Source organism: Lygodium microphyllum, chromosome 19 (genome assembly GCF_053477565.2).
Source record: "Lygodium microphyllum isolate KBCC chromosome 19, Lygodium_microphyllum_v1.1.10, whole genome shotgun sequence".
NCBI classification, from domain to species: Eukaryota; Viridiplantae; Streptophyta; class Polypodiopsida; order Schizaeales; family Lygodiaceae; genus Lygodium; species Lygodium microphyllum.
In genome coordinates this window covers 42,840,893-42,852,601 of record NC_141153.1, presented here as the reverse complement: position 1 = coordinate 42,852,601, position 11,709 = coordinate 42,840,893, and the positions used below count along the sequence as shown (strand labels likewise).

The 11,709-nt window shown below is 40.1% G+C and overlaps 1 protein-coding gene across 6 annotated transcripts; it reads right to left on the bottom strand.

Annotated features, from left to right (window-relative positions):
- Nucleotides 1-330: 330 nt before the first annotated feature.
- On the bottom strand, nucleotides 331-4,968 carry LOC148019794 (S-type anion channel SLAH2-like). 6 transcript variants are annotated; one of them, XM_087699965.1, is made up of 8 exons: nucleotides 4,636-4,968; nucleotides 3,512-4,081; nucleotides 2,370-3,140; nucleotides 2,240-2,279; nucleotides 2,103-2,137; nucleotides 1,819-1,850; nucleotides 764-1,121; nucleotides 331-660 (listed from the first exon to the last, which is right to left on the bottom strand). In XM_087699965.1, exons 2-7 carry the CDS (start codon nucleotides 4,070-4,072, stop codon nucleotides 788-790), a joined length of 1,773 nt encoding a protein of 590 aa, XP_087556091.1. In that variant the 5' UTR covers nucleotides 4,073-4,081; nucleotides 4,636-4,968; the 3' UTR covers nucleotides 331-660; nucleotides 764-787. The 6 variants fall into 6 exon arrangements, with proteins under 6 accessions (XP_087556091.1, XP_087556093.1, XP_087556090.1 ...); XM_087699967.1 differs by having other exon boundaries at nucleotides 331-900; nucleotides 1,024-1,121; XM_087699964.1 differs by having other exon boundaries at nucleotides 331-1,121.
- Between the last annotated feature and the right edge of the window lie 6,741 nt (nucleotides 4,969-11,709).

Below are 11,709 nucleotides of genomic sequence, written 5' to 3'. Positions count from 1 at the left end.
ATGGATGCCATGGTTGGAGGACATGAAAACTTGTACAAGGCATGATGAAAGGGGGATGAATTAAGCTGTTAACTAGTACCATGAGTAGTGCCAATCAAAATAGTGATTCTCATCATTGTATTGATAACTTAAATAAAATGTTGGATGTACAATGTGTGTGCTCAAGAATGCAAAAAGTTTTCCTGATATTTTGAAGAAGGTTTAAGCAACCTTCCTCTCATTATTGTATCGATAGCTTAGATAAAATGTTGGATGTACAATGTATGTGCTCAAGAATGTAAATTTTTTTTTTGATTTTTCAAATAAGGTTCAAGCAACCTTAATTACTGGATTCAATATTTGAAGTAAAGGCATCATTGTTTGATTATGAGCATAACAAAGTACATGTGAGTTTAGTTCACCACTCCACAAACATGGTGAGTGTTGGTGTGCAGTACATCTGAGCTACAGCCCAGTCTACTCTACCCCTCCTTTTGAACATCACTACAGTACCTCCCTCTATTGCTACTACATACTAGGTGGAGCTACTTTCAAAACCCTAATGGTATCTTACTCGTGATTTCCTTTACCAAAACCTGGACTTTAGCCTATGTGCCTTCCCAAATTCTGTGATCCAGATAGTCATCAACCAATCCACTGATCACTGCATCATTGACTTACCTGCTTGAATCACATCTATGATTAAAAAGCATCTAATAGAAAATAAGCTAAAAAATTGGCAGTCTCATCCCTGTATTGAATGTGTTGACTCAATTGACCATACCACTGAAGGTGTATTGCAGCCAATCTAAGCAACCACTGGCTTGCCAATCTTCACACACACTACTTCTTGGACCACTTCAGATGGTGTAAGAGTTTCTTCTAGTTCCTTGATCTTCCACTTATTTTTAGAACTTCCATCTGTGATTGCAATAGCCATGTCATTTGGGAACAGAGTAGAGCAGAAGATGATGCGGAGGGTGGTGAAAAAAAATAATGACAGGACAGTGACTGATGAGATTAAGGAAAGTAAGACCGCCAGACCCTGTGTTATGGGGTGTTTCACTTTCAGAGAGTAATGGATAGTAGCAATAGCTGATGCAGTCATTGGAAAGGTGTATGCCCACCATGTGACTGAGAACCTGGCGAAAAGATCAAATCAGATAACCAACCTTTAGTTGACAGCAAGTGTGTACACCAAGTCCCATGGATCAATTGTCCTTATAATGCATAGACTAGTTCACCATGTAATTTGTCACAGATCTGGACTTAGGTGATTGCTCATATCTAGATAAAAAGTCAACAATGATGTCACTTACTAGAAAACTGATTATTGAATGAAGCTGCAAACTGCTGCTTTCTCTAAAATTTGATGGTAAACCATGGCAAGTGATGTGCAGGGTGAACTACCCACTGCACTTGAGAGCATCAGCTTTCAACCAGTGTTCACAAAAAACCAAGGTTTAATGTTGAACCAATTGCAAAAATTTAAGAAAAAACCCTCTAGACTTCCATTTAGTTTATGTACTTCTGGAATGCCATCACAGCCTATGAAAATACCTACAAATCTTCAAGTTGAGGGTTTTTGTATTGGTTCTCAAAATGATTTTGGAGAGCACTGTTTCCAACCATGCAACAATCACAGGAGGTCGGTTAAAAGTATGGAGTCTTTAACAGAATCTTTAAGCAAACTCTTTGAGGTCATCTAAATCTGACAGTATTTTAGCAGCATAAGACAGCCATGAAAGTCTAAATCAAATTTATGCATATTTCTATGTGAAACCATACAAACCAGCATGTTAAAAAGTCTAGCAGTTTGAAGCTAGAGCTGAAGCTGACCTGAAGCCCCGAAAGAAGTTGATGCGCACCAGCTGTAGCAAACAAGCACACCCATGAATCTGTGTGTAAGCTTTGCATTAAATCTGTTTTTTCCATGTGTTTAATTTTCTTGCATTAATAGACAATTTCGTGCACATGTGCATGCGTGCCTGTGTGCGTGTGCAGGCAGTGCATGTGCACATGTTCAATGTGTGCTTTGTGCATATGAATCCCAATCACATATGTAAAAACAATAGACACAAGCGCGCACAATCATTTCAACTGAGAGAAAAATGCTTCCTTACCAGAGATAAATACAGAAACAACCCCATGAAGAATGCTATCCTTGCAACCAAGTCAAAGTCACCCACAATTTAATTTGTGTATAAACAATAGGCTCTAGCACACAGTCATTTTTACTGAGAGAAAAATGATTCCTTACCAGAGATAAATACAGAAACAAGCCCATGAAGAATGTTATCCTTGCAACCAAGTCAAAGTCACCCACAATTTAATAAATGTCTAAACAATAGGCTCAAGTGCATTCTACTGAGAGAGAAACGATTCCTTACCAGAGATAAATACAGAAATAAGCCCATGAAGTATGTTATCCTTGCAACCAAGTCAAAGTCACCTACAATTTTTGACCAAGCTACACTGGCAGTGCTTGGCACTGCTATGAACATGAAAAATACTGGGTGAAGTTCCTTGGGAAGTATGGCGGCAGTTGGTAACCTCTGGTAGAGTGTCACAAAAAGCACCAAGTAATGTGCAAGGCCCACAGCCCAAAAGAAGATGGCAAACTCTCTCCATCCAACAGTTACAGCAAGAAGAGCCCCTACAAAATTTCCCACCAATGACAAATGTGTTGATGGGTTTGCAATTCTGGACAACCTCTTTTCTCCTCCAAATAACCATATCCCATATATCTTAAGCTCCAGAATGAATATGGGTAGCATGAAACATATCCACAGCACGGGGTTTATAGACACACTAATTGCAGGAGGGACTCCTAGAGTCAAGAACATGCCAGTTATCCATGGAGTGAAGAAGAAGTTCATGCGGACCGGATGGTGAAACTCACGCCGCACAGCTTCAAAATAGAAGACACATTTCATCATGTATGTTGCAAACACTGTCAGAAGTGCCATCAAAGCCAAACACCAGAGTGTGAAACTGATCTTCTCAGAGATGAAGAGGAACCGCATGGTAGCTGCAGTTGACAATGTTTTCCACAGGACGGTCTGGCTGCCCAGGCCCATGCATATACCAAAGCACCCAATTGGGAAACGGAGAAGAAATGGCCATTTTGTGTCAACTGGGAGGACAGTTTCTTCTGCATCCTGTCAATTAAAAGAAAATTTGACGTTATAATATAAGTTAGTGCAGATGCTTCCTGCCAGCCTCCAAACCATGAGAGATTGCTTCACAACCAAGTTTTTATGAGTCTTGCACAAATAGCAAGCTTGTTGAGATGCGTCCACAATCTATTACTTCCCCATTGGAGGACTATCTAATTCCAAAGGTGAAGCATAAAGCATAGCATTCATCCAAGTAGGATGTAAATCTGTTTCATTCAGACATATCCAGTGTATGGTGGATTTCTAAGTATATGCTATGTCCTAGATCATGATGGAGGTGAGGAGAGGTACTAGCAGAAAGAAATGTTGAGGCTGCTGAAAAAAACAAATAAGGGGGAGTGGCATTGGCATACCTTCAAAAACTCCAACTCCGGCCCGTCCAGAGCGTTCAGGTATTGCCCTGCTGTGAGTTCGGGCACAGACCTAGCTTGCTGTTGTGGATGAGATTTTGACCTTCCAACATGAGTCTTGAAAAGTGAGTAACTTTCTTCATCTGGTTTCGAGTTGTGTCCTATGAGAGGACCTGAATAGCTTTGGCGATGGGCTGGCTGACCTTGTAAAACAGCGGGGCTACTGGTAATATGTGAGATGGGTTGTGAATGAGTCAACTTGTGAGTTGGCTCTTGCTGATTTTGATGAATACCCATCTTGTAATGAGAGATAGGTTGTGAATTAGTCAACTTGTGAATGGAGTCTTGCTGATTTTGATGAATACCCATCTTGTAAACAGGTCCTTCATTGACAGGCACATCCCCTGACACACAAGGGACAGTTCCACTTGATACAAGCCTGAGCACATGGCGCATGGCTTGCTCGTCGTATGAGCCTGATTTGCATCCATCCAACACATCAAAGAGAAACTGCTGGTGGCTGACAGTACTACTTTCGGTTTTGGGAATGTTTGCTACCTTCATCTCATATATCTGCAGTGCAAAACCACCTCTCGGAATCAGAATGATCACCCTTATCATGGTTTGGAGGATATCAATACGGCTTACAGACTTTCCCCTTATATTATGTGGAAGTAACGTGTACACTTCATCTCATACCTTTCTGCACTCCAAAACCATCTATATGAATCAGAGTAATCAACCTTATCATGCTTAGGAGGATGTCATATAAGGCTTATAGACTTGATCTTATCATGGTTTGGAGGAAATCATAGAAGGTTTATAGACTTCCCCTCATATCAGTAGTAGCATATTCAAGCATGGCAAAAAATTGGCACACACATATATATCTAGGGCATCAGGTTTTGCTCAGTGCCCAAGTTCAGATAAACGTTTTAAAACATAGCCATTGGCCATGTCTATATTTGTTAGTGTTGTCATGCTCACAAGAAGCTTACAATTGAGATATATGTAGCATTTAGCTTTTGCTATTGGCCAAGCTTAACTATAATTAAGTAGAAGCCTTGGCAGTTTAGAGGGTACAGAAAGGGCAGCAATTAGCAGATTGAGATTGATGAAAATTTTACCTTCGGAAATGGCAAAACAGAAAGAGAATCTTCAATGTTGTTGGGCTATGGGGGCACCTTCGCTCAGGCACAAGATTAAGCAGCTGGACTAGGTGTTGTGAAAGAGCAGAGCATGAATTGTCCAAGCATGGATTCAGGCTGCTCTCTGTGTGCCTCTGTGTCTCTGTGTGTCCATATATATACATGTATATATGAATCAATATAACATATATATATATTCATGTTTTATGTTTATATATTTTTATTAATATTTTACACAGATCCACCAGCTGTGGAGCTTCAAACTCTGAGACATGTATATAGTTATGAATAAATCCGATCATTTGAAGTGGGTCTCCCTTCACGCGATCAGTTGCCAGTTGAAAGAAGAAGCTTAGCCTTTTTTAAGGGCATAGCTTGTTCATTTATTTATTCATTTATATTAATCATCAGTATTATTATTAGCATGCTACTGTTACAGTTGTTCACTTCCAAATCCTTCCTTTTCTCAGCCAGTGAAAAAAGTCAGAAAACTCATATTTTATGCAGTTTTGTTTTCTTTTGTTTGGGAAGGCACTCGAGTTTGCAATTGGGATTGGGGGAAGGACTAAAACAAGGAGTTGAGCTATCTCATCCTTATGTGAGCCTCACATTTAAAGCAAGGAAGCCTTCCCTTGCAATTTGTCATGGCATGAACATATTTTCTAATAAACATTTTCTACATCATTTGTCATTCCATAGCTTACGCAACCACAGCAACAAGCAACTCCTTGCAATGCTCGATGATAGCTTTTGCCTTAAGCATGGTGGATGATATATTTTACATTAAGCACTTGTTGAGTTTTAAAAGATTCAATTCACCTGTGAAATGCCCATTTGGTTGTTCTAGTCATAAGAAGGCACCATTCGTGCAAAAGTGATTGCCACGTAAGTTTTTGGGTTAGGATGGTATCCCATCCGGGTGGCCTATGATAAATTCCACCCAAGTTCTTGTTGGCTTGCCTTTGGCAATGTATAATATCTTCGTTAAGGCTCAACAATTTCGCTGGCAATAAAATCTAGAGAATGTAGTCTCCTTGGTTTGTAAGTATGATGGTATTGATTGTAGAGGCAAAGGGGTGGCCGTGTTAATTGTTAAGGAGGAGCTTGAGCCTATTGCTTTGGAAGGATGAATTTGGAAATGTAATTGCAGTTCGGGTTGTTTGCAATGATGAGGAGGGTACTTTGGTTTCAGTCTATGCTCCTAATAATTTAGTAGTAAGGGCAATAATAAGCCAATTGGAGTTCATCAAAAGACAACTTGGTTGTAGGAATGCCTATTTTTAAAAGAGTGGAAAAAGGGAATTAGCTATTGAGGACATGTCCAATAGAAGGGGTTGTATGATATATAATAAGAGAATTAGTTCGGGCAATATTGTACTCAAGCATTAATTGATGGATGCTTTGATTGGATTGGATGGCTCTAAGTGGTTGTTGAAGTGGTTTCACTTGTCACAATAAGCACAACCACCTGATGTGGACAAATACTAGGTTGGATCACATATGTGCATCTCATGGAGGATGGTGGATTGCCCCAAACTATAGCTCAATATGCTAGGGCATGTATGAGATAATTCCGATCTTGCTTCAATAGTTCTTCCCTTCAAACCTTTGTTGTTGTTGAATGGCCCTCCCCCTCTAAGTTAAACCTTAAAAGAGAACTACTTGCAAGGAAGCTTGAAATAGAGCCACATATTTCTTGGAGATATTGTCTTGAATTGAGAAGTTTGCTATTAAGGTCTAAGCTTATGACAAGAGAAAGCCTTTAGATAGAAGGATAATATCAAGTAAAGCTACATACTTTTGAGGTGTAGTGTTACGTGCTATTAATATTTCTCATTTTGACATGTGATTCTCTGGCTCAAGAGAATCAAAATCGTGAAGGTCTTAAGGTCTAATTAAGGGCAAATAGGGACACGGTGGGAGATGCAAGCTAGATGGGGTCTAACTTTGATCCTTTGAGAGGTAAGCAAAAGAAGAAAATAAAATTTTCACTAGAAGATTATAACGTTATCATACATGAGTTTGACTAGGAAGATTATAATGTTATCATACACGAGTTTGACTAGGTGGGTGGGAGTAGTCATATGGATAGGCTTCACCTAGAATTCTTGCAACATGTTTTTAACTTTGAGTCAATGATATCTAAAGGAACTAGAACCAAGTTTCTTACGTTTTGATACTGTGTCTAACAGATATGGAGCAATGGAAGCAACGCAATGAAGCTATTATATGCATAGAGAATTGAACGAAAAGAAAACAAAATCAATTGGTACTATTATCTCAAATTTTGTAAGATATACATTAATATGCTTGATTTCAACATTCATTTGACATTTATCTTTTTTTACAGTTGGAGATTGAAGATTTGGATAACTTCTTGGGACGGGGTAAAGGGACGAGAGCTGGTATTAGTTCACTTAAAGATGTTGTACTTGGCCATTACTTAGCAAGGATTGATCTGCATGTTTTCTTGGTATTTCATAACATCTTCTCAGAGGAAGCAACATGGCCTATACTATGTATCAAGGCACTTACAAGGCCACTTGGTTTCTCTAGGTTACAGTACAATGCATACAAAGTGATGTTTTTGGAGAAGACTGCGGCAGGATTTTTTGGTTATGGTCATGGTTTCTTTGCTTCTAGAGGAGGATACTTTCTGGCCCTCTCATCTTATGTAAGTATGAGAAGTGACATAATTCATAATAAAATATTTAAAGATACGAAAAAAGTATACATGTCTTTATTGAAACTCTTTGTTTTTATGGGGTATTCTTTTGCTTGAAAGATGAGTGAAAATATGGTAAATAAAGACAATTGTCTCATATGAAATAGTATTATATAATGGTCAGTAATAATAAATAGAAATTCTTTATTATCGATCAACATATGTTAATTGTTAAAAATAATAAAAATATGTATTGATTATCATTAAGAAGTAAGACTATGATAATTAAGGTAGTGTGTGCTTGATATGGTTGTATTGAATGTATCACAGATATTTTGGCATAATATGATAGCAAAAATGCAACTTAGGTAGGAGTTTATGGCCTTTATAGCAAGGTTGAGATGTTGTGCCTCTCTTGGCTTGGAAGAAACATGGATGATTAACCATGGGCTCATATACTTAGGTTATTTATGGAGTGTGCTTGAATTGGTGTTGGGGGGAGTCTATAATATTCCCCCCCACCGCAGCCTATAGAACCCCCCTCCTAAAATTAAACGAAATATCCCCCCTCCTGTCGTTGCCGACGACAGGTGGTGAGGGGGGGAAAGGGAAAGGCGACGACGATGATGCCACGAACGATGTGGGAGAAGAAGAAATGGCTGATGACAAGGGAGGGGGAATGAGTTAACGAGGAGGGAGGAAGCCATTGATGATGATGTCAACTGCATCACCGCCATGCAAAATGGACGAGAGGTGGAGGCTTTACCACCACTCCACCTTCTCTTCACATTTCCTGTTAGAATATCAAGCTCATATTATTCTCCTGTTAGTATGTATGACCGACATTAGCTATGTCCAGCTGTATCAGCAAGTGTGGGGCATTAAATAAGTCGATGGTTTTAGACCCAGTGTGAATGGTCCTACGGACCTTAGTACTATTGTATACACTTATGCTATGTGTGTGGTCATGTGATAATGAATGGAAGAAGAAGAGAGCACATTTTCTCTTCACTCTATCTCTGTCTCTCTCAATCTCTACATGGTATCAGAGCACCCATGACTGGGCTATGTGGAAAGCATTTTGTGAAGAAGGCTGGAAAATTGAAGCTTTAAGGTTCTTGAGAAGAAGGGTTAACTGCTCCTGCTCCTATAGAGGTATGCATCCACTCATTGTGAGGTCTATGGTTGATATAAGTACTTGAGGCCTGTATGGAGCCTAAGGGGAGCTCTATTGAGCATGACTAAAGTGCTCATTACCATCATTATCACCAGTATAGGCTACTAAATGCATCAACAGATCTGCGTGAACTGCGCTTGTCCAGAATGTGGACTCAGATGCTTGCAAATCATGATTGTGATCAGTCACTGATTGGCAAAGAGATTGTGTGAACCCTTTGAAGGGTGATTGAAGGCCTGGAACTATTCTTGTTTGCTGTGAGCTCATCTGGGAGCTGAAATCACTGATTCTCTGGAGCTTTCAAACATGTCCAAAACAACCACTGGAGCATGGGTACATGCAAAGAAGACATATAAACTAGATGTTATGCATTGAAGCTGAAATTTCTTACTGAAAATACACAGATCTGGAAGTCTAAACCAAGCTGAAAAACTGTCAAAAAGTGTGGGTAGCAAGCATTGGCCTTCTTGAAGCATTACATGTCTTTGGCTGACTCTTGTGGTGAGAGGAATGACTTGACATATATGTGTCAAATGTTTTGAGCATTGAGAAGGGAGTTGGATGCAAATGTTTGGAGCTAAAGCAAGTGGCTTGACACGGTTTTGACTGTGGATGAACTGTGGATGAACTGTGAATGTCTTGGTTGCTACTGTGTCTTGAAGACGGGAGAATCTTGGAAACTTTCAGGTTCATGTATTGGTTCCCATGTATGGTGGCATATGTTAGTGACATTTTGAGAGGTTTGGTGGAGTGAAATATATTGTCATTCACTATTTTGCTTGGCTGGAATTTACAGCAAGTGTACCTTGCTCTTATACTTGCAGTTCATGATGTATTCAGTGTCAGATTGATATGTTTGGAACCCCATATGCAAAGATAAAACTCTGAACTGTTGTAAGTGTTCTTGGGGCATGTATCCTCTGTGTTGAGCTCAAAGAAGAGCTGCTAGCTATTATCAGTTTCAGCCTATAGACTGCTTGTCTGTACATGAACAGGTTTCCCAAATACATGTTGGTTTTGCATTGAATGCAGTCCGTACATGCAAGCTACAATACCTAGGTGATTGTCAAGTGTCAGGAGGTGAATGTACCATTGTTTTCAGGCTGAAATATTGATTGTTTGAGCACAGGGGTTGCTGAAAACTGTCATAAACAATTGCAGGCTGAAACTGAATTGTCAGGAAGATTTTGGCTTGCAGGTAGTCAGAAGAGCATACGACATGGCTAATGCAGAGAGGACTGACAACATAACCCAGATAGTGGGGGAAAAGCTTGACAGTAACAATTATGCCATATGGAAGTTTCGCATGGAGAACTTCTTAATAGGGAAAGGTTATTGGGAGTTGGTGATAACTGGAGTGGAATCTGAATCTGAGCTCCTAGATCGACCTACGGCTGATTAGAGACGATTACACCAAGCTTGGACAGAAAGAGCTCCTAGAGTCTTGCACTGGCTCTCTTTATGTATCTCAGATGCCATGGTAATGCAGATAATGAACTGCAGCTCTCCTAAGAATGCATGGGACATTTTGGTCAAGTATTATGGCACAACCACAAGTGCCAAGAAGATACAGTTGAAGCAGAAGCTCAACAACATGGAGAGGAAGAGCAGATCTATACAGGATTATATCACGGAGGTTAAGACCATTGCGGATCAGTTGGCATCTGTTGGTTCATAGGTTGAAGATGAAGACATGGTTGCTATGACTTTGAATGGCTTGGGGCCTGAGTATAAGTCTTTTGACACTTTTGTGTCTGTGCAGGCTAAAATGCCTGATTTCAATGAGCTGGTTGCATTGCTTATCCATGAAGAGGTTAAGCTTGGCTTGGCTATGGGATCTAGCAGTTCTAAAAACAAGGATGTAGTTTTCTATTCCAATCAACGCGGACGTGGAAACCGTGGTAGAGGCTATGGATCTAGCAGAGGAGGCCAGCAAAATGCATCCTATGGAAATAACAACCAGCAGGTATCAAATGCAAGAGGTGGTGGAAACTTTAGAGGCAGGGAGAGATCTAGCCCTAGAGGTAGAGGCTCCTGGAAACAACAACGTCCATCTGACAATCCGAACAAGGATAAGGATTGCCATTACTGCGGGAAGTATGGGCATATTGCCAAGGACTGCTGGAAGAAGCAGGGCAATCAGAAAGGCAAACAACATGGACATTTTGCTATGTCTAGTCAGGCAGATGATACTTCAGGAGATAGATTGTTTGCCATGCAGTATGTAAAAGATAGAGTTGCTAAAAAATGCACTGATGATGCAATTTGGTACATTGATTCAGGGGCATCGAACCACATGACTCCTCACGGTGATTGGTTCACTGATATGGTGGTTGAAAAACATGGCTATGTCTGTATAGGTGATGACATGCAACATAGCATTGAGCATAAAGGCAAAGTGCCTCTTGTGGTTCATGATGGCAGAAAGAAAAATTTGCATGATGTATTACACGTTCCTTCGATTACGAAGAACCTATTGTCTGTTGGTTAGATGACGGAGCAGAACTTGCAGGTTAGATTCAACAAGCATGGTTGCTTTATTGAAGAGTTTGGCAATGGATGCAAGTTGATAGCTCATGGCCACAGGAATGGCAGAACATTTACTCTTGATGCTACCTTGCCAGAGTTGAATTCAGCTATGTTTTCCCATGGTTCTGGCACTATCAGAGACTTGGAAATTTGGCACAAGAGAGTGGGGCATGTAAATTTGCAAAGGCTGCAAATTATGCAAAAAAAAAAATCTTGTTCCAGGTTTACCCAAGTTCCAATATTCAGATATTGGTCATGTATGCGATGCTTGCCAGTTTGGTAAGCAGTCAAGGTTGCCATTTGTCAGGCATGTAATGCAGAGTACACGTCCGTTGCAGTTAGGGCACTCTGATGTTTGGGGGCTAGCCCATAATGCATCCATGGGAGGCTCAAAGTATTATGTGACATTCGTTGATGATTACAATCGCTATACTTGGGTTTACATTCTGAAGACAAAGGATGAGGTGTTTGTTGTTTTTTAGCAGGTTGAAAAGGAATTTGACTGCTATATCTCTTGCTTGAGATCAGATGGTGGTGGGGAGTATGTGTCAAATGAGTTTGACAACTTTCTGGCTGAAAATGGCATACATAGGTAGCTTACCTGCAGCTACACTCCTCAGTAGAATGGGGTAGCTGAAAGAAAGAACAGGGTCTTGATGGAAGCTGCTCGTGCCATGATGAA